The 27,670-nt window shown below is 43.9% G+C and overlaps 3 protein-coding genes across 5 annotated transcripts in view; 1 reads left to right on the top strand and 2 right to left on the bottom strand.

Annotated features, from left to right (window-relative positions):
• The window catches only part of zufsp (zinc finger containing ubiquitin peptidase 1), a 27,886-nt gene extending 21,551 nt beyond the window's left edge, over positions 1-6,335 (bottom strand). The window contains exons 1-3 of one of the 3 annotated variants that reach the window (XM_056285736.1): positions 6,201-6,335; positions 4,149-4,691; positions 3,954-4,055 (exon numbers count right to left, since the gene is read on the bottom strand). In XM_056285736.1, coding sequence (XP_056141711.1) covers positions 3,954-4,055; positions 4,149-4,691; positions 6,201-6,216 — 661 coding nt within the window. In that variant the 5' untranslated portion in view covers positions 6,217-6,335. Of the gene's footprint in view, positions 1-3,953; positions 4,056-4,148; positions 4,771-5,084; positions 5,219-6,200 lie in introns of those variants that run through there. The other 2 variants (XM_056285737.1, XM_056285735.1) reach the window with 2 other exon arrangements.
• On the top strand, positions 5,579-18,957 carry kpna5 (karyopherin alpha 5 (importin alpha 6)). The gene is made up of 14 exons (XM_056285738.1): positions 5,579-5,653; positions 6,345-6,478; positions 6,695-6,796; positions 7,015-7,114; positions 7,534-7,628; positions 7,865-7,996; positions 8,176-8,264; positions 8,359-8,458; positions 9,779-9,942; positions 13,562-13,640; positions 13,743-13,868; positions 16,031-16,158; positions 16,311-16,489; positions 16,717-18,957. Exons 1-14 carry the CDS (start codon positions 5,650-5,652, stop codon positions 16,902-16,904), a joined length of 1,620 nt encoding a protein of 539 aa, XP_056141713.1. The 5' UTR covers positions 5,579-5,649; the 3' UTR covers positions 16,905-18,957.
• A 3,036-nt stretch (positions 18,958-21,993) lies between these two features.
• Positions 21,994-27,670, bottom strand: part of gprc6a (G protein-coupled receptor, class C, group 6, member A) — an 83,246-nt gene continuing 77,569 nt past the window's right edge. The window contains exon 7 of the mRNA XM_056286975.1: positions 21,994-22,508. Within this exon, the coding sequence (XP_056142950.1) occupies positions 21,994-22,508 (515 nt within the window). The remainder of the gene's footprint in view (positions 22,509-27,670) is intronic.

A 27,670-nucleotide genomic window follows, 5' to 3' on the forward strand; every position in this document is an offset into this window, starting at 1 on the left:
TGTGTATGCCTTGATCAAACAGGATTAAACGTTTAGCAACCTCTGTCTATATTTACGCTCTTATTTTTCGAAAGATGACATAGCAGCAGAGGTGATCTCATTAAATCATTAGAAGACGAGGATAACTTGTATCAGTCCACCACCACTCACTTGCACACCTTGGTACACTGAACCCCTTGCTTTTAGAAACTTTACATCCGACTACTAACTTTTAAAAGGAGGGAAACCACACATTCTGGTTGTTGTCCTGAATTATTTAACCAACCAAAAATCAGAAAAGGACTAAATGTCTGATGACGTTGTTCCGGTTCCAGCCAGAAAGTTATTGCTTTAACTGTTCGTACAGTTCCTTCATTTGAAAATACAGTGAGGTCACTTATCTTGGGCAGCTGATATAATGACCAATGAACTGTAATGAAACAGTAATTTTTTCTGCTCTAAATTTATGAGTTCAGATTTTAAGCATCAATATTGTTGTCAAACCTTATCAAAAATATCATGGGCAGAGACAGTTGGGTCAAGGTGATAACAAGGTTGAAAAAGAGCTCCCTTAAGGTGAGGAGAGAGGTAGCAAAGGCAAAGGAAAAAGCATATGGCGAGTTGTATGAGAGATTGAACACTAAGAAAGGAGAAAAGGACTTGTACCAATTGGCTAGACAAAAGGAGCAAGCTCAGAAGGATGTGCAGCAGGTTAAGGTTATGAAGGTTAGAGATGGAAATGTGCTGACAAGAGGAGAGAGTGTTGAGAAGGTGGAAGGAGTACTTTGAGCGACTGACCAATGAAAAAAATTGGAAAGAGAGAAGTTTGGATGATGTGGGGAGAGTGAATCATGAATCAGGAAGTGCGGTGTATTAGCAAGGATAAAGTGAGGGCCGCTATGAATAGGATGAAGACAGGAAAGTTGGTTGGTTCAGATGACAGTCCTGAGGAGGCATGGAGATGTTTAGGAGAGATAGCAGTGGAGTAACTAGATTGTTTAATACAATCCGGGAAAGTGAGAGGATGCCTGCGGAGTGGAGAAGAAGCATACTGGCACCAATTTTCAAGAATAAGGATGATGTGCAGAGCTGTAGTAACTACAGAGGTATAAAGTATAAAGAGGTATAAGGTATAAAGAGGTATAAAGGTCGCAGGGCTCTGTGACCTTGAGAGCAGGATAAGTGGCTTGGATAATAGATGGATGGATGGAGGTATAAAGGGTCAGATCCTTTAGTCGACTGGTTAACATAGTCGCCTGTGGTGCGGGAGACCTGGGTTCACGTCTCGGCTGCGGCACTTCCCAGCTGCCCCCGAATTCGCTACATTCGATACATGTAGCTATGTATCGAATACATAGATTCGCTACATAGCCACAGCATGAAGTTATGGGAAAGAGTAGTGGAAGCTAGGTTAAGAGGACAGGAGATGTTTAGCGAGCAGCAGTATGGTTTCATGCCAAGAAAGAGCACTACAGATGTGATGTTTGTTTGAGACTGCTGATGGAGAAGTATAGAGATCAGAAGGAGTTACACTGTGTCTTTGTGGATTTAGAGTTAGAGAAAGCATATAACAGGGTGCCAAGAGAGGAGGTGTGGTATTGTATGAGGAAGTCGAGAGTGGCAGAGAAGATGTAAGAGTGGTGCAGGATATGTATGAGGGCAGTGTGACAGTGGTGAGCTGTTCAGTAGGAGTGATGGATGGGTTCAAGTTGGAGGTGGGATTACATCAAGGATCGGCTCTGAGCCCCTTCTTGTTTGCAATGGAGATAGACAGGTTGACGGACGAGATCAGGCAGGAGTCTCCGTGGACTATGATGTTCATGGATGACATTGTGATCTGTAGTGAGAGTAAGGAGCAGATTGAGGAAAGCCAGAAAGTGGAGATATGCACTGGAGAGCGAGGAATCAAAGTCAGTAGGAGCATGATGGAATACATATGCGTGAATGAGAGGGAGGACAGCGATGTGGTGAAGATGCAAGGAGTAGAGGTGGCGAAGGTGAATGAATTAAAATACCTGGGGTCAACTGTTTAAAGTAACAGGGAATGCAAAAAAGAGGTAAAGATGAGAGTGCAGGCAGGTTAGAGTGGGTGGAGAAGAGTGTCAGGAGTGATTTGCGACAGAAGGGTACCAGCAAGTGTGAAAGGGAAGGTTTACAAGATGGTAGTGAGACCAGCAATGCTGTATGGCTTAGAGACAGAGGCACTGAAGAAAAGATGGGAGGCGGAGCTGGAGGTGGCAGAGTAGAAGATGCTAAGATTTTCGTTGAGAGTGACGAAGATGGACAGGATTAGGAATGAGTATATTAGAGGGACAGCTCAAGTTGGATGGTTTGGAGACAAAGGAAGAGGGGTGAGATTGAGATAGTTTGGACGTGTGCTGAGGGGAGAGGCTGGGTATATTGGGAGAAGGATCTTGGAGATGGAGGTGCCAGGCAAGAGGAAAAGAGGAAGGCCAAAGAGGAGGTTTATGAATGTGGTGAGGGAGGTGTGCCTGACATTCTTCTGTAAGAAGCTGGGTTGTTGTGAAGTATTAAGTGTGTTGGTGTAGTGTTCTGTGCCTGTCACATCACACTCTCAACCTTCACTGCTGGCTAGCAGAAATGTGAACAGGAAAAATGAGCACATACGTCGCTCCCTGCCAGTACATAGCTTCTCCAACAGCAAGCCCTATTTAGTGCCTCCTTGTGGTGACACACAGTAACTGGGTAAACCCTGGACCCTGGCTGAACTACAAGGGACTCGGAGGAGGTCTGGCTCCTAGACGTGCAGTACATAGGCCCACCAGTGTGTGGATATTCCCTGATGCCCACAAACCAGACCCCCAGCTATGGGTTAAATAGTGCCAAGTCAGGTCAACCTTTGCTGCAACCATTATGACAGTAGATGGTACTATCTGATTCTGTTTCTACTGCCCTGTAGATTTGCCTCTTTAGGCAAAGGCTAGAAGGTAACTCCGAATTCAAATCCAAGAAGGTGTTGGCAGCAGGGCGCTCAATGGTGTTTGCGGCAGAAGAGCCCAATAGTGCTATTTGTTCCTATCAGACCAATGGCACAAACATCAGATGGCATGCAGAGGAACCACTCTGTTGGACAATGGATGGCATCACTTGACAAGTAAGTTTTCACTGCGGGGCAACCTCTTTATCTACTGAGCTCGTTGCACTATGGTGTACAGCTTAGGAATGGATTCTGAGGTCCAGAGAGACTGTTCGGCGGGGGCACGACACCAACTGTCTCAACTACTGTGCAAGGCGTGATGTGAGGGCAGCTCGATGGGAAAAGCAAAGCACTTGTGAGGAGAGCATGTAAAGACCAACTCAAACAACATTCTTCTGTGACAAATGTGGACGATATTGTTGCTCTAATGTAGGCAATCAGGCCCACATGGCCACATGCCATGTTTTTTTATAATAATTCAATTTATTTTATGTATTTATTCATTTTTTATGTATGGAGTGTAAAGCACTTCGTAACTGCACGTTTTTAAAAGTGCTATAAAAATAAAATTTTGCTTGCTTGCTTCATGGCCCACAGGCATGCTTGCTGAGCTTAAACTGCATCATAGTCATCATCGTTTTTGATGGACTGCCAAAGAAGAAGGAGGAGGGGGGAATGCAGGTGGTTGGCATGACAGTTGAAGATGCAGAGGATGGGAAGAGATGGAAACAGGTGAGCCGCTGTGGCGACTCCTAACAGGAGCAGCTGAAAGATGAAGAAGAGCTCCCCAACACTGCCTTTGGCAGGACATTAAAACTAAACTTTTAAACATTTTTGTGGCCTATCTGGGCTTTTCCTCATAAAAGTCAGCAATCTACTATCAGTTATCTGTGCCACTTGAGAAGGAACCTGTTTTATGAGGTCTACTTAATTCCATAGCAACTAATTTCACTATATGCAGGATAGCTGTCAGATAGGATTAGAACCAGCTGAACAGTCAAAATATACGAAAAGCCAGTTGAGAAAGAAAGAATACCTTCAGCTGTGTTCTGTTCTTGCATGTGGAGCTCAACGTGCTGCTGTAGGATGAAAGAATTACTGCAGACCACTTCACACATAGGGCACGGAAACTGGTTTTCTGTAACATACACAATAGAGGATGATGAAAGATAGATTTAAACATAACTCTTCAGTGTATTTTCAACTAATTTGCTGCTGCCCCGTAATTTACCTGCTCCTGAAGAGGACAGCCGCTTCTGTTTGACTTTGTGGGGCTCTGATGTGAATGCACCTTTGTCTTTATCATCATCGTCGTCATCAATACTACGTCCAACCAACTTTTTAGCTGTTCTGTGACATCTTTCAGTCAAAGCTAAAGAGTTAACCACAGTGACAGACGCCATCGTCCCTGATGGTGAATCTCCACTAACTGGTGTGGTTCGGACAGATGGCGGGATCACATCACGTCTTTGCTTAAGCTCCACCATCAATGGGGTGGGAGGGGACCTTCTGAGGGACATGTTTGTTTTTGTGGGACCACAATTCTCCGCTGATGAATGAGAAGCTGTTTCGCGTTTTGAACTAGCTGACAAATCTCTGATACATGCACTGCTTGTTCCAGCAGAAGAACATGAACTGGGTGTAGAGGAGGAAGTACTAACACAGTGTAGCTCCTGTGCTCTGCCCCGGTTCTCTGGATGCGCAGTACTGATGTGGAAGCTCATCTCGTCGTAGGAGACACCAGATAGAGAACAAAGCGGGCAGCTCATTTCATCTGCAAGGTGGATCAAAACATGAGTTTTCATATCCTCCTCCAACAGTAACTCCTCACCACAGATCTCACAAGTCAACATGCTTTCAGCCTAAGGCACAGACCCGTGGCAAAAAAAACCCCAAACAAACAAAAAACAAAACTTGAGAAACATCACAATCTTTAGCTGGTAGTTCGATTTACATTCTGCAAAACAATTCCAAGCTCAGATGTGTAACTCCTAATAGCATGGCAGCATAGTTAGTGCTCGACTTTCATTCATTGTTGATTCACTGGCTTTCCTAAACGCTGACTTTGGATCGAGGACTTTACTTTCTACTAACGCTATGATCAACTCACTGCATTGCTTACTACTGAGTAAATTCTCGAGTAAATTTGGTTTAATGCTTGACTTACTCGCTGACGATAGACGTTATAGTTTGGTTAGCGGTCCTATCCTTCTTCCTGTATTTAAGCTGGCATCCAGCTTTAAGATGCAATGTCGCCTGCTACTGCCCTGGAGTGATATCGCTCAGTTTTTTTTTTTTTTTTTTTTTTACTGTGGAAACTACTTGTGAATAGCTGCCATAGCTGCACTTGTCCAATTCCCCGTACTTGGCCACTAGCTTTCTGTACTTTTTACCACTGTGCAGTTTCACGACCATGAAAATAATAGCGTTCCCATGCTATCTTACCGAATTATTGTTCTAATTAAACTTGTCTAACACCTGTTCTCAGGGAACGCTACTTTTGTTTTTCTTCTGCTTGAACTCGTGTACTTCAAACCATGGACCAGTTCGACTTTCTCTTGTTTTCCTTTCTCCATTGATGATTCAGTGCTTGGCGGATCTCGCGGATATGACGTCAGAAGTTGTTGATCCCAGGGTGCGCTGGGACATTTTTAAGTGGACGCCATATTGGGTAGGGATTTAGTTGAGGGATTCTCGTAAACAAATCCTTTAACGGATACATTGGGTCTCAAATGGGTAAGGACGCTTTGATTTCCCCGTTTACGCCACATAGAAATGTTTTCGTTCCACTCACATTTCTGAGGAATATTTCATAACAGGCCGTTTATAGCAGCTCTGTCGTGCTAGCCAGCGTTAGCTAATAAGCTAGCGCAAAGAGGTGTGTTGAGCTGCTTCATGGACTGGCAAGTCGTCACAGGATCAGTCCATCATGCTTTTCTGGCATATGAATGAATCTATACTCATCTTTTACAGTAATGCTTATCTCACTAAACTAGCTTTTTCACAGCATAATTGGCTTGATGCGGATCTAGTTTGGTGCACTGTGCCGTGTAGCGGTAGTTTGCCAGTTTACCAATGCCAACAATAGTAAGGAAAGGTTTTTCATACAGGGCAGCAAGAGCATTCACTTGATAAGCATTGCAAGCTAAAAACCTAGCATACATATTATATGTAGACAAATTGGTTTAGGTCGCAATTGTTCAACTTGAGGGTTAAGGGACTCAGTTGTCATTTAGTTAACATTTAGCCTCTATGTGTAACACAAGAGAAATCATGCCCTGACCTGAAATCAAGATCATCCGTACTCCGATGGTGTTTTGATTGTATGCAAATGAAAGGATTTGTCCTCTTTCGTCATTATTTTCACCGATTAAGAGGGCATCGTTTGATCAGATTCGATTTTCTCTTCTTTACTATATCTCTGCAGATACAATGGCAAGCCCAGGTAAGGACAACTACAGAATGAAGAGCTATAAGAACAAAGCACTGAATCCTCAAGAGATGCGTCGCAGGAGAGAGGAAGAAGGAATTCAGTTACGCAAACAGAAGAGAGAGGAGCAGGCAAGGATCTTTTATTAATACCATATGTTTTATTGCTGATCCTCAACTTGAAATAAGTTTTTAGTGAATGGTTCCATAACCTGAATGTCTTGCCTAGCAAAGATGACCCTTTTAGATTTTGTTTTTTAGTTTTTTGTTAATGCTTTGTCATCATGGTATAGTATCAATGGGCTTGTATTATTTTATAATTCGGCTGACCCAATTTTGACCCTGCAGCTTTTTAAGAGAAGAAATGTATGCCTACCCTCGAATGATGAGTCTATGCTGGAATGCCCCATCCAGGATCCAGATGTCAGTTCTACTGTACCTGTTGCAGTTGTAAGTGTGTCGGTTGTATCTTCAGACTGAGTTTGTAACTTGTAGCTGCTTTACTTTACCAGTTAACTTGCTTACCTGAGTCAGAAATTGTAATTAATTGTGAAATATCTGATTCACTTGTGTCATGTTTTTCCTGCGTTACTTTAATTGTCCTGCTGAAAGGTTCTGAGTGTGATGCTGACTCAAATGTTACTATGTGGCTTGCTTTTTGTCTGTAGGAAGGGGTTATAACACCAGATATGATTCAGATGATTTTCTCAGATGACCCAGACCAGCAGCTTATTGCTACACAGAAATTCAGGAAATTACTCTCCAAAGGTTTGCAGTGCATGCAAAACATTCATTTGCAAATTATCAAATAAAACTTTATACAAGTCCTTTGATCAGCTAATCTTTGATAAACTACTCTGCAACAAGATTATCAGTAGCAGTTTTATCCTTCTCAGTATGTTTACTATGGGCCAAATTACACCTTGGTACACAAGTGCATACACAGGTGAAACTACAGTGTGATCGTTTTTTTTTTTTTTTTTTTAAGATCGCTTTGAATTATCTCATAGGCACTAGTGGAGACTGATGCTTAAATGTGGAAAAAGAAAACTATAACGTAGCTTGATATTGAATATTTGGTTGATCAAAGGATTATTTGCTAAGAAGTCAGTGGATTGGTTTCAGACACTATGGTCCCTTGGAAATGTACATGGAAAATATTATTAGCCTTTCCATCTGCTTTGCAGAACCAAATCCCCCTATAGATGAGGTTATCTCCACACCTGGGGTTGTGAATCGCTTTGTGGAGTTCCTTAAGCGGAGTGAAAACTGCACACTTCAGGTGAGGTCTTCAGAAAACAGACTGATGTTTCATTGAAGAATGATATTTGAGGCAAGACTTAGCTTTTTAAAAAAAAATTATGTCAGGATATCTGGTTTTGCTATCAACGTGGTGAACATTCCTTGGCAAAGTCTTGCAAAGTACAACATCAACATGACTTTTTTGTTTAAAAAAAAATATTTTCTGTGTGTGTGTGTGTGTGTATGTATGTATGCGCACGCATGCCTGCACTGCAGTTTGAGGCCGCCTGGGCGCTAACCAACATTGCCTCAGGTACATTCCTGCATACCAAGGTGGTCATTGAAACAGGAGCTGTGCCCATCTTCATCGAGTTGCTTAACTCCGATTATGAGGATGTCCAGGAACAGGTGAGCACTTGAAGCCCAGTTAACAAGCTGTAGGTACTTAATCAGAAATGAGTGACAGAAACTGGCAGGGGTGGTTGGTCAAAAGGGAGCATGTTTATAAGAAGTGGATTTGATTGTATGTAGCGGGGAAATTGGATTGTAATTTGAATGTGGATTGATGTGTCGTTTGTGTATTGCAGGCCGTGTGGGCGTTGGGGAACATAGCAGGGGATAACGCTGAGTGCAGAGACTATGTGCTCAACTGTGGCATTCTGCCCTCACTACAACAGTGCGTGTTTTCTCTCTTTGTTTGCCTGTTGTCGGAATTCATTGATGTCAGGTTAATCAGTTTCCCTATAACAAATGAGCCTTTTCATTTTTAGGCTGCTCGCCAAATCCAATCGTCTCACAACAACCCGGAATGCAGTTTGGGCCCTTTCGAATCTGTGTCGGGGAAAGAACCCACCACCAGATTTTGCCAAAGTCAGTTCAGTTCAATTGTTTTCATGCACTTTTGAGTTTCATCTCTCTGTGGAACTATGGTGTTTCTTGATTTTTGTTTTTCTTAATTCAAACCAGCCTTTGAAATTGACATGGTTAGCTGTAAATGATTAACCTCATAAGCCAGCCGAGTCTTATGAATTGATCAATCTGAGCACTCTGCAGACTGGTCCAACCTACTGCTCATTGAGTGATTACACTCGAGTGCTTTCACCGTTTTACTATGCTAAATGTCCAAACCAATCACAACATCTTATGACTTTGGTAAAACAGCTAACCTGTAACAGCCATCTTATAACTTGCCTCTTGCCTGATGATTACTATTATTATTATCAATACACTTTAACACTTTTATTTCTGTATGACTTGGACATCAATTTAGATTATAATTCATATTTTAACTTAATCAGGTTGGAGCAAGAGTAAGCAGTGAAAATTATGTTTTGTTTTTTTTTTCTTTTAAGGTTGCACTTCTGTGTTTTTGATGAGGTGTTGATGAGTTAAGTTTTGTTTAACTCATCAACACCTATGGGGGGGATACATGGTATTGCCAGTGGTGTTGGACCACTCATGAGTCCCAGAGATCCATTCAAAATTAAATAGTTGTGGGTTTCCTTGGTTCCTGGGCTTTAGCAATGGGTGGTGTTGTATCTCTTGGCCTTTTATGAGCTTGTTCATCCATATCTTCTTATGCGCTGCACCAGATTTGCGTCATAAAACTTGTGGCTACCTGCCTTCTTCTGCATTTGGCTCCCACTCTGAACACACAAAATGCTACACACACCTTATCACTTTTCCTAGCAAAAGCCCTACCAGAAAGTAACCCTTTAAAATCAGTGGCCACAAAAGTGTGTATAACTTGGCAATAGAAAGTATCAAAAAGGGCACTTGTTTGGATACAAATCTCACAATTGCTACTAATGAATTCATGTGCTCCCATTCTGACTTAAGTATAGGACTTTATTGACATAACTTACTTTACAATACTCATCCAACTCATATTAGAGTTGGATGAGTATTGTTAATATATTGTAAAGTAATGATGAGTATTGTAAAGTATTGATATTTGGACTTTTGCTGAGACCAGTTACGCCCACGTGGCCCATCACTCCTCAAGCTGTGATATGACTGTCAGCTTTGTGACAATTTATTTCTATTTCAGTTGCTGAGAGAGGGATGCCAGGCATTTATGCAGTATATGATTGTTGTTATTAGTTTGTGAAATTTAACTTGTGAGATTTGACTTGCTAACAAGGCTAGTAATACTTCTTTTTTCCTTTTCTTTCTCACTCGTGTCTTTAGGTGTCTCCCTGTCTGAGTGTGCTGTCAAGACTTCTCTTCAGCAGTGATGCAGATGTCTTGGCTGATGCCTGCTGGGCGTTATCTTACCTATCTGATGGTCCAAATGATAAGATCCAGACAGTCATTGACTCGGGGGTGTGCCGCAGGCTGGTGGAGCTACTTATGTAAGACCAGGGCTTTAAGTTCTCCAGATTTCTGCTGTATAGCCGTTTTACCCTGCACTCACACGAGAAGCATCATGTTTGACAACAGTGGCTCACAGTTCACAGCAGGAGCGCCTACTCCATTTGGTATTCTGTTCTGACCCTGTCCCGCCAATCAGAGTCAAAGCGATGCAACACAATATTTCTTTGTCAAATATTGTGAGAGTAGAGCAGTTTCTTTTACAATCAGGAGCCACAACCTTCTTTGAATTGGTTTGTAGCATGCTGAACACTAGGGTGCATTAGATTAAAAATGTCCAGTGAAATATGGAAGCCAAGTTTATGCAAGTCAGTGAAGACCAGATTGGTTGAGAAAGGAAGAAAAAACAAAGGCAGATGGACATGGTTTGAAGAAACGTGTGAAGATGGAAAACTGCTTCGCATTTGGTGCCACAAACATACATACCCAGGCACTTGTTTTTGTACTGTGTACTTAAAGGTAGAACAAGTAGGATTTTCCTAAAAAAAATCAATGTATAGACTCATACAAAAATAATCCCTCTCAATCATCACTTATGACCCTCAGACGTGTGGTGTGGTCTCTATCTGCAGACCTTGTCCTCTGCCTGTATTTTCTTATTTTGTTGTACACCGGACATTCCTTGCCATTAACCATTGAGCAGTGGGGCTATAAAAATGTAGCAACCAGGTGCCAGATCAGGATCGTAAGCCCACATCCAAGAGGAAGCTACGACCATGGCAGACACGGTGCCAAAAAGACGCAAATATAGTGCGGTGAAACGCCAAGCAGACAAAGCTCATTCCAAAACAAGCGTGAATCTGGGGTTGGCTTTCACCCGCTGGCGAGCATTGAGGGGAGAGGATGGAAATGAAGAATGACGCTGAGTTGGCCTGTACACTGTGATACTTTCTGGTACTGCAGTCAGGGGGTGTGGTGCTTTGGGTGTCATTAAGCTGGGGAGGAGTGGCCAACTTTGAATGTTGCGTTTACTTCTTCGGCAGTCCATCGAAAAGCGTTTACTTCTTCGGCAGTCCATCGAAAATTATGATGACTGTGATGCAGTGTAAGCCCGGAAAGCACACCTGTGAGCAATCAGGCCCGCGTTAGAGCGACAATATTGTCCACATTTGTCACAGATGAATGTTGTTTGAGTTGGTCTGTTACAAGCACTCCTCGCAAGTGCTTTTCCATGGAGCTCTCCTCACATCACGCCTTGCACAGTAGTTAAGACAGTCGGTGTCGTGCCCCCCCCCCCCACCTGAACAGTCTCTCTGGACCTCAGAACCCATTCCTAAGCAGTACACCATAGTGCAATGGGCTCAGTAGATAAAGAGGTTGCCCCGCAGTAACAGTTTACTTGTCAAGTGATGCCATCCATTGACCAACAGAGTGGTTCCTTTGCATGCCATCTGATGTTTGTGCCATTGGTCCGATAGGGCTCATGATCCTACTGGGCTTGTCTGCCGCAAACACCATCGAGAGCCCTGCTGCCAGCTCCTTCTTGGATTTTAATTTGGAGTTACCTTCTAGCCTTTGCCTAAAGAGGCAAATCTATAAGGCAGTAGAAACAGATGCAGATAGTACCATCTACTATCATAATGGTAGCAGCAACGGTTGACCTGACTTGGCACAATTTAACCCATAGCTGGGGGGCTGGTTCGTGGGCATCGGAATAGCCACACACCAATGGGCCTGCATACCGTATGTCTAGGGGCCTGACCTCCTCCAAGTCCTTTGTAGTTCCGGTCCAAGGTCTACCCAGTTACTGTGTGTTGCCACGAGGAGGCACTACATAGCTCTTGCTGTTGGAGAAGCTATGTACTGGCAGGGAGAGACTTATGTGCTCGGCTCTCCTGTTCACATTTCTGCTAGCCAGCAGTGAAGGTTGAGAGTGAGACGTGACAGGCACAGAACACTACACCAACACACTAGACGCTTCACAACAGCCCGACTTCTTTCAGAAGAATGTCAGACACAGCTCGTTCCAAAATGAGCGTGATTCTGGGGTTGGCTTTCACCTGCTGGCGAACACTGGCTGGAGAGGATGGACGTGAAGAGTGACGCTGAGTTGGCCTGTACACTGGGATATTTTCTGGCAACTGCGGTCGGGGGGGGGGCGGCACGGTGGCGCAGTGGTTAGCGCGGTTGCCTCACAGCAATAAGGTCCTGGGTTCAAGCCCCGGGGTAGTCCAACCTTGGTGGGTCGTCCTCTGTGTGGAGTTTGCATGTTCTCCTCGTGTCTGCGTGGGTTTCCTCCAGGGGCTCCGGTTTCCTCCCACAGTCCAAAGACATGTAAGTCAGGTGAATTGGCCGTACCAAATTGTCCCTAGGAATGAATGTGTGTGTGTCGGCCCTGTAATGGCCTGGTGGCCTGTCCAGGGTGTCTCCCTGCCCGCCGCCCAATGGCTGCTAGAATAGGCTACAGCATCCCCACGACCCTGAGAGCAGCATAAGCAGTTAAGATAATGGATGAATGGATGCGGTCAGGGGGCATGCGCTTTGGGTGTCATTGAGCTGGGGAGGAGTGGCCAACTTTGAATGTTGCGTTTACAAACTCAACCCTTAAAGAAATCATTGTATGTCTGCAGCAGTAAGGAATAGGGCTGCCCGTCAGTTATCTCATAAAATCAAATTTGATTCCACGCCTAATTGGATTCAAAATTGGAGTAGATTAATATATTCATATAATAGATGATTATTATTTTGGTAATTAATAAATACAATATAGACCAGGTGCAGCATGGCCCAAATGACTGCTCTGACACGAGTGGCTTTGTCACAGATCATGACAATCTGTGCCCAGCAAAACAAAAAGCTTGCATAACTTTCTCACCTCGTTTAAAATTTACAAATGGACAAAAGATGTGGCAAGTATCTGAGCCTACATTTCTACAGGATAAGAATATAGCTCGATCGAAACTTAAGTACTGACACACTAGGCTGCAGCATACCAATGTGTTGAACATTATAGGCTGGAGGCACACCTCTAACATGATAATTCATGAGAAACAAATCAATTACTACATCTTTGAACTGGATATCAGTTTTATTTGTTATAAAAAACACAAGTTACTATATTCACCATGAAATTACATTATATTTTGAAATATTTGAATTAATAATTGATGAACAGTGATGAATTTTCCTGTTCAAAGTACGATTTTAGAATTTACGCACTGCATTTTTTTTCACTTTGAAGCATATTAGAGTCGTAAGAGTCATTCTAATGGCCCAGTAAGGAAGTGCTCTTTAGCCACAAGACTGATTTCAGTAACGGGACAGCAGGGCGTACGCGTCATTATACAACATCACTGCTGAGAGTTACAACTACACCAGCCGATTCAGTATCCATGCCAGACCATGTGTGTGATCTCAATATGTGCAGACGTATTGATTGTAGGGGGTGACTGTCTTACATCAAGAAATTGTACAATCATAGTATAAAACAATACAGAAAAGATAACGCTTGTGCTGAAAAACTGAATTTTCTCAGAGGAAGTGTATAGTTGTCCTGGACATAACCCCGCCCCCCAAAAAAAAAGATAATCAAAGTAATGGATTGCAACTGTTGTCTCCTAATTTAGAATGCATATAAGCTTGTTCTCTTGTTCTTTGTAGGCACAGTGATTATAAAGTGGTCTCGCCTGCACTACGTGCCGTGGGCAACATTGTGACGGGGGACGACATTCAAACACAGGTAGAAACAAGGGTCTAATTTTTGTCCTTTAATTCTTTCATATCCAGCCTTCACTCAAACGATCTATGTCCTTCACTAGACTCAGTTTTCTCTGTGTTTCAGGTGATTTTGAATTGTTCAGCACTGCCCTGCTTACTACACCTTCTCAGCAGCCCCAAGGAATCCATCAAAAAGGAGGCATGCTGGACAGTATCCAACATTACAGCAGGAAACAGAGCGCAGATTCAGGTAAGGGATTTTTCATCTTCTGTCAGAAGTATGTCATGATCTATCCATGTTTAAAGAGCAGGGTAACCAAATTGACAGATTTGCTTCAAAATACTTTATAAATGTGGGAGATGTATTGCTGTTGACATGTTAAAATGTGTTAAACCATGTATAGAACTGATTTGCAGAGTTAGACCGTTTTTGGGTATTTTTCCCGTTTTCCTTTCTTGATTTTTTTTGGCTGGCTTCCTTGGTGATGTCGCCGTCTTCCTTTCGGTGCCACGCTCCCAGAGTCTGAAACCAGTGGACGCTGCAGATTTTTACATGTTTTTGAAGCTTTGTTTTATATACTTCACAACATTTTTAAAGTGGCTGGTAACTGAGCTCAAATCTGTTTTGGGATACCCATATCCCAGGAAAACATATCAGTAACTACCCAGCCAATTCTGTATGATTAAAGAGCAGGGTAACCAAATTGACAGATTTGCTTCAAAATACTTTATAAATGTGGGAGATGTATTGCTGTTGACATATTAAAATGTGTTGAACCATGTATAGAACTGATTTGCAGAGTTAGACCGTTTTTGGGTATTTTTTCCCGTTTTCCTTTCTTGATTTTTTTTTTTTGGCTGGCTTCCTTGGTGATGTCGCTGTCTTCCTTTCGGTGCCACGCCCCCAGAGTCTGAAATCAGTGGACGCTGCAGATTTTTACACGTTTTTGAAGCTTTGTTTTATATACTTCACAACTTTTTTAATCATACAGAATTGGCTGGGTGGTTACTGATATGTTTTCCTGGGGTATGGGTATCCCAAAACACAGATTTGAGCTCAGTTACCCGCCACTTTAATGTTGCTGATGTCGACTATGGCTTGAATATGGTGCACTAACATGCAAATCATTGCCCTACTTATTGGGAGTAATCAGTTTAAGATAATATTTGGATTAAAATGTTCACATGATTCAATATAATGAGATTTCTTTAATACCTTTAAATGGATTCTTAAAAAGAAGGAGTAGGATTTGTCGGTTGCGGTTTGTAAACACAACTTTCAAAGTTGGTCCGTCCTCCCCGGTTCAACGACACCAGAAGTGCACATCCCCTGACCACAGCTGCCAGAACACATCCCATTGTACAAGCCATCTTATCACTCGTCATTCCCATCCTCTCCTTCAGTGCTCACCAGTAGGTGAAAGCCAACCCCAGATTCTCTCGTTTTGGAATGAGCTTAGGTGTTTCGTCTCGCTGTATTTGCATCTTTTCAGCGCTGTGTCCACCATTGTTGTAGCTTCCTCTTGGATACGTGCTTACCATCTTGATCTGGCACTTGGTCGCTACGTTTTTTTCAGAGTCCGACTTCCCTAAGGTTAATGCCCAGAAACATCCTGTACACAGCAAAATAAGGAATTATAGGCAGAGGACAGGGTCTCTGAAGAAACAGACACCACCACACACGTCTAGTCGGTCATAAGTGATGATTAAGAGGGACTTTTTTTTGAATGAGTCGGCATTGATTTTTAGGAAAATCCTACCTGTTCTACCGTTAAGTTATCGGACAAAGGTATATTGACAATTAATGATGCAAGAAAGGACCCAGACTTCAGCAACCTTCAACAAAGCATGTTTGATCAATTTGTCCTTTCTTTGTTTTCATTCCTCACACGTTTTTGAAGAACACAATGACATGTTCACATTTGCCACCCTGTTTGGGAATTAGCTGTTTGCTAATTTTGTTTAGTACAACCAATGTCACAGTCTGTGTCTGGTGACTTTCACACTCTCAGCTTCTAGAAGTTGAAAATAACCCAACTTAGATGTATACTTGCACTGATGTATAAAAACAAATTGAGCAAAAATCTGTGTCTTAACATTGTTATTGGTATTCTGATTATGACTTTATCTGATTAAGATAAGATCAAGGTTTTTACATGACAGTTTGTTGTTGGAGTAATTACTTTTTTTTCCAAACAATGCTTATTAATTTTTGTTTGAGAATAATAATAAAAACATTGCAAAGTATGACAATACAGTGCACAACTGGAGACAAGGGAAAAAGGGAAAAGTAATAAATGTTGTATATCTTTGTACCTACACTAAGTATACATAGTCATATGTAATGACTTTTAGTTTTGAGTTGTATTTCGAGTCATCATGTGACTATACTCAATGTTTCTTTTCTCGCAGAATGTGATCGATGCCAACATTTTCCCAGTACTTATTGAGATCCTCCAGAAGGCTGAGTTTCGTACCAGGAAGGAGGCTGCTTGGGCTATTACAAATGCCACCTCTGGAGGCACACCTGTACAGATTAAGTAACTAACAAGATTTAAAATAACAATTTTGTGCCCAGCAGTATGCTTTCCTCTGTTCAGAACTTATCATGCCCAACATTACCTCAAATCTTAGCTAACACAACAGGTACAGATAGAAAGTAACTGTGTGGTTCCCTGTTCCGTGTGCCCAGGTACTTGGTGTCTCTAAACACCATCAAGCCCATGTGCGACCTGCTGACAGTGATGGACTCTAAGATTGTGCAGGTGGCTCTCAATGGATTGGAGAACATCCTCAGACTGGGAGAGCAGGAGGCCAAGCAGAATGGAACAGGAATCAACCCTTACTGTGCACTCATTGAGGAGGCTTATGGTAGGACCTGTGAAATACATTTTATGATATAAAGATAACAACAGTAAACATGTACAAAACTCACTCATCAAGCCATGACCGAATTTCTGATATATTGGTTGAGGGTACTGTACAAACACTAAGAGGCAGCAAAGTATTGTGCACTGTGTCTCTACCAGTAATTGGTAAACTCGGTTCATGCTATTGACCACCATCAGCAGACTCTCTTCTGTGTGTGCTGTTTTTAGGTTTGGATAAGATTGAGTTCCTTCAAAGTCATGAGAACCAGGAGATCTATCAGAAGGCCTTTGATCTGATTGAACATTACTTTGGCGTGGAGGAGGAGGACGCAAACCTGGCACCGCAGGTGGACCAGAGCCAAGGCCAGTTCATCTTCCAGCAGCAAGGAGGACCCATGGAGGGCTTTCAGCTCTAACCCTGCCTCAAGCCCTCCCTCCTCTTTCCCCTGTGCCCCCCACTTCATCATCTCTGAGTGTCTAACCCCCAGAGAGAGCACCTTCTAATGGGGCTGATTAAAATGGATGGCCTGCACCCTCTCCTCACAGCTACTGCTGAGCTTGAGACAGACGGAGGGACAGAGAGAGACGGATAGATGCCCTCTGTGTTTGAGCCTTGTCTATTATGAGAGCTTATCGTAAGTGAATATCTGAGTGTCTCTGCTGTGGCAAACCCACTCTAATGGACAGCTGAAAGAAAGAGTCCATGATTATTCTCATTTCTCCTTTGTTGTTTTCTTTTATATTCCATAATGTTATTATAAATAATATTATTTGGATCACGATTTGAATATGAGGTCTCAAACTTACTTTCTATATCCCTTTTTCAAATGTGAATCTACCTCTATAGTCCTCGGAAAGAAAAACTATATGAACATATAAAGCTTCAGGCTCTCATGTTATTAGTTTTTTAATTGGTAAAGACCAATCGTAAATAATAAACTCTGTATCCCCCCCTGGGAGTAGTGACCGTCTGCTTTTCAGGTTGTACCAATAACCTATTCCTTCATACCTTTCATAAGCAGAGGTGAGAGTCCTGTGTGATGTTAGTGGATGTATATAGAGTACTTTTTCATGGTGTTCCGTTGTCATATATTTTGAGTTTGAAGTCGCTGCACATTCTGTTTTTGTTTTTTTCTTGTTAATGAAAATGACTTTATAAAGACCCAGTGAAGAACTCCTATATTTATATATTATATATTCTGCTTACCATTGGAGAGTGGAGGAGTTAAACACTCTGATGATCACCACTTCTCCAGCCCTTTGTTCTGACTTCTGAAGGTTTCAGCTGCTTTCTGGTGTGTATTCTTTAACTGGCTACAAACTAGGCTTAGATTTGGATGAGCTATCTGTAGCAGTGTTGCAGCATTAGGCTGTTGTGTTCTTTAATTTTTGATGGTCATTATTTTCAAAGCGGTGTCGGGTGCAAGGCAGTGTCTACGACACTTGCTGCAGTGTATTTAACAGCCTGTCTGGGTAAGCAGAAGTTGAAGTTTGTTCATCTCACCCTAAAAACAAGCAACATATGTCATGAATTATCTTTACTGCCTGCACTTGTATGTAAGCTTTGGTGACATTTCGCATTAGGCTTGATGGACTATGAAGTTGTTGGCTTGACTGAAACTTGGGGTTTGTATATTTTATATACAGGTAAGAAACTGTAAAGAAAGTATTTAAGGGTTATAAAGCTTAGTTAAGGAAGGTGTGATATGCAGTTCATTGTTTTCTGACTGAAAGGCAGTTTTAAGCATCTACTGTTTCTCATCTCCTTTCCTTACTGTACTGTTGCTCTAGTTTTTTTTTTCCCCTCGCCTATTCAGAGTTAGTCTCTTCAATCAAATTATGGTATGATTTTTATATGATGAACTTGTGATTGGTGCTTGAAGTCTAAGCTGGAGGTCCTCTTATACAAGCGTGAAGTGCTCATTTCTCCCCAGAACCGTTGTAAAGCTTTGCATTTGGCACGTTACATTATTGACAATGTAGATGCTGGGTGCACTGGAGCACAGCAACAGTGATTGGCCCAGGAAAAGTAAGAATTATAGCTAAATGAAACAAATATGTGGGATAAGAAATATTTGTAATGCATAAAAATGTCAAGCACATTCAAATATGTATAGTTTTCTAATGTTTCTCATGTTTGTATGATTGTATATTTTCGGGGGGTTGGTAGGGTTTTTTGTTTTTGTTTTGTTTTTAATTTTTGTTGGTCTCTTGGTTGGGAATTGATTTTGCTGTGTTCTTGTGTTGCTCAGAAAGCAGAACTAGGAATGTCAGCATCTTCCGCACAGGAAGAGATTATTTTCTCATGCAGCCTACATGTCTGTGTCCTCATGTTCAGTTGATCAGAGTTGGGGATGAGGCTGGTCTAGGCACCTTTGATGTAATGACTGCCGTCGCCTGGTTCTTCAATGGGGATATTGACTTGATATTGTGTAAAAATGATAGAGAATAAATAAATTGATCTTTAACAAACAAGTAGTTGTATTGCTGACACAGTATTTGCTATTCAATCAATGGTTTGAATTTTTCATTGCTTGGTCACTTAAAACAAATTTACTTAATAGGTAAATTTAAATTTACTTGATATACAGAAGCTCAAAGTAGTTGGCTTCACTAGTGTCAGAAAGACAATCATGTTTTTGTCATGCCAGCAAATGAGAAATAAGAATTTCTCATAATATGTTCACTAATAATATGTAATATGTATGTTAATATGAATATTATGTTAATATAGCATCTTAATATGTTACTGTCATCAGCATGTTGGTGGTTGTGGAATCCACACGGCAGTCAGTTTGGCATGATTAAATAATTTAGACAGATATTGACCTTATGACAGTGGATCCAGTTAAAACAATATAACACCTCAGGGAGATTCAAACACAATCCAACAGTCTGTAATGGTCCTGACTGGTCCTATTGTCTATAAAGTCAGTGTACCTTAAGGCACTGGTGAAATGTGAAAGGAATATAAAGGACATTCTAAGGGTAATCATACATAATCGCATTACATCTAACGGCTTCAGACGGTAATACTAAAAGTTTTAACAGGATCACGTTTCAATCCCAGCTGGATCTTTGTCAGGTCAAAAAGTTTGAAAAATGGAGACCACACCCATATTTATACATCACGAACACCAACAGACTGACAAGCTCTATGATGGCAGGTGTGGTTATCCAAACCACCCAGGGTAAAATGCCTAGAAAAAAGTAGTTATAACAGAGGTCTAGGGCCTCTACAGATGCTCTGAATAGACCTGGCGAACACTATGGCGGTGTGACTCCGGTTAGAGAATCACGGACAGCTGCTTCCTGGGAGCCACTCGAGACCTAGTGAGCACGAAGGAAACGTGGAGTTGCTGTTGGTCATTCATGGTCCACATGTAGGCAACAGAGCTATATGTGCTCAGACGCATCGCAGAAGATGTGGAGGTCCCTTGTTGCTTTAGAGGTGTCCACGTGTGGTGGAGCGTAGGCTCGGGGGAACTCCAGGTGGATGACGTGAGGAATCTCTTGCTCCGAGGTACACCATCTGTCGAGCAGACTTTGATGTCGAATTGGGTCGTCCCAACCAACCTCCTCTTTCCAAAGGTCTTGTATCACAACCCTAGCCCTTGTGGTGACTGGTACGATGGGTCGTACTGGCGGGCAAGTACTTGGTAGAGGTTTCTCATGGTAGGTGCTGAGGTCTCTATGGGGCGATGCTTATAACCCAGGGAGTCGCTGAGGCCGTTCCAGCGAAGGCCCAGGGTAGGCTCCTGAAGGTCACTACTGCTCTTGGAGAGCCACAGTTCGCTGCTTTCAGAGCGGGCATCAGGCAGGAGGTGTTTGATGACCATGGGCATGTTGCTTGCGCACTGGCGGACCTCAAATCCTCTGTTCTGTAGGTGCTGGCAAAGATCGTCAATGAGACGCTTGGCCTCTTCAGCAGTGTGTGCTATGCAAACAGTTGTTAACATAGGAGGACTGCTCGACTGTCTCTGTTAAGATGGGGTTGCCCTCTGTGTGGTTTTGGATATGTTGCTGGAGGGCATAAATGGCGCAGCAGGGACTACACGTCATCCCGAAGGGGAGTACCTGTCACTCATAAACGCTTGGCTCCTGCTCTCTCTCCATGTTCCTCCAGATGAAGCGTAGCACTGGCTTGTCAGTGGGCAGCAGGCGGATCTGGTGAAACATGCCTTTGATGGCATGTTGGCGGAACCTGATGAGGACACCAAGAAGGGTAGGCCCGAGTGCAGGTCCAGGGAGCAGAAGGTCGTTTAGGGACAGGCTTTGGTACTGAAACGAAAAGTTAAAGACAATCCTGTCCTTACTGTTTTGGGTCACCATATGGTGTGGGATGTACCAAGATTCTGCAAACTGGTCAGCTTCTTCAGGGGTTATCCTTGCCACGTAACCAGCCTTCTCCAGTTTCTGTATCTCATTACAGTAGACCCCTGCCCACCTAGGGTCCTTGGCAAGTCTTCTCTCTATACTGCGGAGGCACGGTAGCACAGCTTCCTATGGCACATGAAGCGGAGTAGTGTTTGCTTGCCGAAGCAGGGGGTTGGCATAGCACTGGACTACATCGGTCTCGACCCTGGTGGTGGATGCTTGAAGCACGGCCATGGCTTGCTGGTCCTGCTTGGAGCCGGTGGCTTCCTTCTTACTGGCGTAAGGAAGAGTGTCGAATTGCCAGAAGCACTCAACATTCCTGAGGAGCTCAGTGGCAGGGGAGACAGTGGAGATGTGGAGGCAATGTGAAGAAGACGTAGTCTGGGCAAGGCTCGCCGGACCCTGAAATGACCAACCTAGTCAGGTGCAGATGCCGACAGGACCACCTGGCGGGCCTGAACTTATGGGCTATACTGGGATCAGGAGGTGTGGCATATCTAAACCAATCAGAAGCAGTGGCCGGGCATGGTTGACTGGCAGTAAGGGCAGGCCATGGAGGTTCTTGTAGCATTTCTGTAGTGCAGCCACAGGGTAGGAGTGTTCGGCCAGGTTGAGGCCTTCAGCGGTGAAGGCCTGGTGGATCCGGTACTTCTGTGAAGGCATGCACAGTGGAGAAACATAACTGGAGACGGAGCTGCCCTGGAGCTGTTCGACATTCTGCTGGACTGTCTGTAGATGGAGAGTCTCTGGCTGTCTGGGAAGGTTCAGGCACTGCACGGCTTGAGGGAGAATGATACTTCGTTCGGAGCCATCATCCAACATGGTGTAGGTCTCCAAGGATTGGTCCCCAACCCTCAAGATGACCTTGACAACATTTAAAATCACCTGTTGTGGTCGGTTGGGCCAGTCGAGATAGACCTTGATGGGTGGTGTAGTGACTATGCGGACTTTGGTTTCACCCTGCAGGACAGAGTCATGCAGAATGTTAAGGTGCTGCTCTTTGCAGGTCTTGCATGGGCGCTTCAGAGTACATGCTTCAGCGGAGTGGTTGCGACCACACTTCCAGCACAGTTTCCCCTCTTGAATCAACTTCACAACCTGGGTGGTGGATAACTTCTTGAAGTCATCTCAGGCATTCAAGAAGTGCTCCTTGTTGTCACAAAAGGGACAATACAGCTTGGACTTGAAGGCGGTCTTGGAGCGAGCAGTCTCTGGAATACTAGGGAATTCCCTAGCATTGAGAAGGATGGTCGTGGTCTTCTTCTTGTAATGAGTGACACGTTGATCCTTCTTGACTGGCTTGGGTACATCACACTGGTAGAGTGCTGCACCTTGACTTGAGAGGCGCCTAGCTTGTGACTTCATCCGGAGCTGGGCTGCCAGGTCAGGCAGGGTGTATGTCATGTCTGACCCGGTCTGGAGAATGCCGTGGCTCAGACAGTATTCGATAAATCTGTCCCAGAATGATGGAGGCATCTTGCTTAGGAGCCGGTCGATGTGGGATCCATATCTCAACTCATATCCGTTTGGCCCTTCAGGTGTCCCGGGCATTCCCTCCAGAGACTGGGTGGACAAGGTGAAGAAGTCAAAGGCTTCAGTGTCACCAAACTTGATGGTAGGGGATTTGAGGATGGCACTTAGCTCTGATTGGACCGTATTTGTCTTGCAAGGCTTGCAATGCAGTAGTATAAGGCCAGGGGTAATACATGTAGGCCTTTGCTAGGTGGAGGGCACCTTGTTCAGGGCTGTCACGGCTTTCCTTTCCTCCATGATTAGGTTGGAAAGAGGGGGTTTCGCATTGGACAGAGCTGCTGACACCTTTAACCTAAGCTGTTCCGCTTCGGTTTCCGTTAGATTGTTTTTCCTTATAGCTGGAAAGCCGTGACAGCCCTGAGCAAGGATGAAAACATCACTATCCTTCCAGCAGATAAGGGAAGATGCACGGTTATCCTCAACACAACAGACTACCACGCCAAGATCACGTCATTACTCAGCGACACCGACACCTATGAACCGCTGAGACGCGATCAAACTAGTGGTTACAAGAGGAGAATAATAGAATACCTACAGAAACTACAGAAAGGAGGAACCATTGACCGGATACAATACCACCGTCTCTACCCACAAGATAACATTCCATGCATATATGGACTCCCTAAGATCCATAAAGATGGATCCCCCCTCAGGCCCATTGCCAGCAGCATAAACTCGGTCACGTACAACATTGCCAAACATATAACCAACATCTTGACCCCTTTAGTGGGCGAAACATCTCACCATATCCAAAACTCCATTGACTTTGTGAACAAGGTCCAAGGCGTAAAACTGGAACCTAATGAAACCATGGTATCCTACGACATAACCTCGTTATTCACCTGCATCCCAACCATGGAGGCTTTGGAAACTGTGAGGCAACGTTTGCTACGTGACAACACCCTCCACAATAGGACCAACCTCAGCCCAGACCAGATTTGCCAACTACAGGACCTTTGCCTGAACACTACATATTTCGAATTCAGGGGCCAGTTTTACACACAGAAACACGGCTGTGCAATGGGCTCACCAGTATCTCCCATTGTGGCCAACTTATATATGGAAGAGGTAGAACACAGGGCCCTGAACTCCTTCAGAGGAACATCTCTGAGCCACTGGTTCACATATGTGGACGACACATGGGTCAAAATCCAAACACAAGAGGTGCAAGCGTTTACCAAACACATCAACTCAGTGGACAAGAACATTAAGTTCACAAGGGAAGATGTAAAGAACAACAGTTTGCCCTTTTTGGACTGTGACGTCCACATTGGGGAAGACAGAAGCCTCCACATTGGGGTTTACAGGAAACCTACACACACAGACCAATATCTATTTTTCAACTCACACCACCCTCTGGAACACAAACTGGGCGTCATCAGAACTCTGCAACACAGAGCTGATAATGTGCCCAGCAGCACTCAGGCCCAACGGAAAGAACACAAACACCTGAGGGAAGCTCTAAAAACCTGCGGCTACCCCAGTTGGACCTTTGTGAAAACTGCAACACGTTCCAGAAAGACCAACCGGGTGAGTGATGAGGAGAAGAGGAACAGAAGGAATAACATAGTCATCCCGTATGTTTCTGGGGTCTCTGAGAAACTCGGGAGAATTTTTAACAAACACCGCATCCCGGTATACTTCAAACATAGCAACACACTCTGACAAAAACTGGTTCATCCCAAAGACCATGTACCACACACCCAGAAAAGCAATCTGGTGTATGCTGTACAATGCAATGAGGATTGCACTGACCTATACATAGGAGAAACCAAACAACCACTACACAAACGGATGGCCCAACACAGAAGGCCAAACTCCTCAGGGAAAGACTCAGCAGTCTATCTACACCTAAAGGAGAAGACACACTCCTTCGAGGACAGCAACGTGCACATTTTGGACAGGGAAGATAGATGGTTTGAAAGAGGGGAGAAGGAAGCCATCCATGCGAAACTGGAAAAACCATCCCTCAACAGAGGAGGAGGTCTGCGACACCACCTATCTCCCACTTACAATGCCGTCCTTTCGTCTCTAGGAGACTCAAAAGCTTAGCCTCCAAGAACAACAGTCGGTCACTAACGGCTCCAATGACTCATGACCACTGAATGGAGCACTAACGTAGTCGAAACTAACACTTCCAACGACTGTCGTTGCTAAACATCGGAACTCAAAAGAGCCATTGACATCAATAGCTCTGATAACGACTCCAAAGAGGCTAAATATCTGAGTTTCATCACCAGCCAGTCAGACTAGCTTGGTCTAGTCAGAAAGGCACGAACTGATGAAGCCTCTTGGATGAGAGGCAAAACGTCTTCACGGATATATAACCAAGTCCAGTTGCACTTGATTCAATTCCTTTGGATAACTTTATTTGGAGGTTCATCTTGTGTTTGAGGTTCATAGCCCAACTCGAAGTCGCATAGGTGGCGTGGTAGGTGTCGCTCTCTGTGGGGATGAGCCGGTGTCTCTGTGGTGTCCTGGTCTGCCATAGCGTCTTGAAGGAGCTCCATCCGGCTCGAAGGACCAATATAACAGTGGTCTAGGGCCTGTACAGATGCGCTGAACAGAGCTGGCGACCACTATGGCGGTGTGACTCTGGTTATTTTTCAAACATTTTTTTAATTACTTTATTGATCCCCGTGGGCAAACTCTTCCTCTACATTTAACCCATCCTAGCTGTGTAGCTAGGAACAGTGGGCAGTTGCCGTGCAGCGCCCGGGGAAGGGTTAGATAATCACGGAGGCGGAGCTTCAGTTTAAGGATATTTATTCGAAGAAGATGTGGTTGTCTACAAGTAAATATAATACAGCATCTATGTATATTAGTGTAACCTCTGGGTTTATCCCCAGAGTTAAAATGTCTAACTGATGAAACCCTACAGTAAATACCTTATCAGTCTGCGTAATGTCTCTTTAAAAACAACGTGCATATAGTTTGTTTGAGATGTGATGTGACGCATATGCTAAATGGAAAGAATGAAAAGAGTTAATGTCAACGCGAGGTGTGTCAAAGTAGTTGCTTGGGTTTCAGTGTTTTACCTGCTTCTGATTGGGTCATGTAGAGAGACCTCACATTTCTGTAAATATGTTTGGCTAAGGGGCGGGACTAACACAGGGAGAGCGCGAGCTACCGGAGAGCAAGCGGGCGAAGGACATAGATACGGTGCGAAGCTAGTAGCGGCTGGGAGTTAAATTGATACGGTGTTAGACAAACAGTCTAAACAGTCAGTGGTTCGTAGTATTTAGGCTGAGTGAGTGTGTAATGCATGTGCTCACAGAGAGCCTGTTTGGTTGCCACTTTTAACTGCAGAAATACTTGTATCAGCGTCGAAGCTAGGTAGCCTCCTGGCTAGTACCACAACTCAAGCTAACTGGATAACTTGCTACCGAAGTCTCACTTTCTCTGTATAAGACAGGACGTTGGCTCCAGGGTTTTGATGGGACACTGAGGTGCAGACGGACACCAGATAGCGCACTGTGTGACCGGAAAAGCACAATTGCACCTCTGGCTTCGTGGGAGACCATTCGTTTCCTTTCTTCATCACTATAGGACTGAGTCAGGACTGCTTTCTTCATCGCCTTGGTCGAGAGACTGAACTGTTCGCCATCTGTGAGTAACCCAAACGTTGTTGCTTCATTGAGTGAAGCTTTTCCACCAGTGGGATTGTGAGTTGTCACACCCAACAAAAAACAGGCCTGCAACGGGGGGTTATTTTATTTGTGTTCATTGCCGGCTTTTGTTTGTTTCATTTGTGTGCGGGCCCACAAATGTCACAGCCCCTCTCCCTTGACACATGCTGACCCCCCCTTCACCCCGGCACACCAGCTGGCCATCAAAGCAATCGCCCTTGACACCTGCTGACCCCCCCTTCACCCCGGCACACCAGCTGGCCATCAAAGCAATCGCCCTCTCTCCCTTGACACCTGCTGACCCCTCCTTCACCCCGGCACACCAGCTGACACCTGCTGACCCCCCTTCACCCCGGCACACCAGCTGGCCACCAAAGCAATCGCCCTTGACACCTGCTGACCCCCGTTCACCCCGGCACACCAGCTGGCCATCAAAGCAATCGCCCTCACCCTTAAAAAGCCTCCACTGTGGACCAGTCTTCGCTGGAACGTAGCCATTCATGGACTTCCGCCTGCCAGTCTACCTGCCACTGAGCCAACTCCTGCTCTACCCCTGAGATCGGCCGCTTCAATAAAGACTTGATTTCTTCCCTTACCTGGTTGTCCCGTCTGCTTTTGGGTTCTTTCCAGATACGTGACAACAAAGGTAAAAGGTCATAGTCAATAAGTATTAGTTGGTACTTGGCTGTCATTTAATTTTCCATTACATGGCTAAGGGCTATTGTGTATATTTTTGTTTTGATTGGGATAACTTACCTTGCACTTTACTTTGAGCGACTATTTTATTTAATTTCGACACTTTTAAAGGAGCACTGAGCGAAATATTTTATTTACTTCTGTCATAAAGAAATACACTGTTTTTGTTATACTAGCAACCTCATTCTCAGTTTGGTGTTATTATTTAAGTAGGTTTAAGTCAAAGGACCCAGGTCGCTTTATCTCAAGTTAGTATATACAAGGAAAGCGCTACATTAATAGCCAATAATAACACATGAGCAATCGTAATCCACATGCACACACGCATAAACATAACACAACATATGCGTCGGCGTGAGACACGGCGGCGTACTGAACATACCAGTGTTTCCCCTACCATTGCTTTGGAGGGTCCCCTACCATTGCCTTGGAGGGGCGGCAACCGAAAATCGCATGTGACGAGAAAAAAAATAATCGCGCAACGAAACCTGACGCGCGAAATGGTGGCAAGCTAGTAGAATGTCTAAGAGGAAGGGAGCCGGCGACGAGCCTAAACAGGCAAAAATTTGCTACGTCGTAGCTAACGCCCAACTAAGCTAACCAGCATGGCATAGCTAACAGCAGAGAGAAACAACAGCAACAGCAACAGAAAACGGATTTAGATAAACATCTCCAAATAAGTTGCAGTAATGCACACAGGCGCAGCATCAGCGGGGGCGCCAAAAAACGGTACGCAAACAAAAAAAAAATATTAGAATTAAAAAAATATAACGTAACTATATATTCTAATCCAAAATTCTCATCTAAGTAATGATATTTATAAATATTAAACTTTAAAGAACAGGCCTATAACCAGAAAGTTTACTGTACACTGTCGTTTTGGCGCCCCCGCTGATGCGGCGCCTGTGTGCATTGCACCCTCTGTACCCTCCCTCGTTGCGCCCCTG

This window comes from Lampris incognitus, chromosome 9 (assembly GCF_029633865.1).
Source record: "Lampris incognitus isolate fLamInc1 chromosome 9, fLamInc1.hap2, whole genome shotgun sequence".
In the NCBI taxonomy this organism is placed as follows: Eukaryota; Metazoa; Chordata; class Actinopteri; order Lampriformes; family Lampridae; genus Lampris; species Lampris incognitus.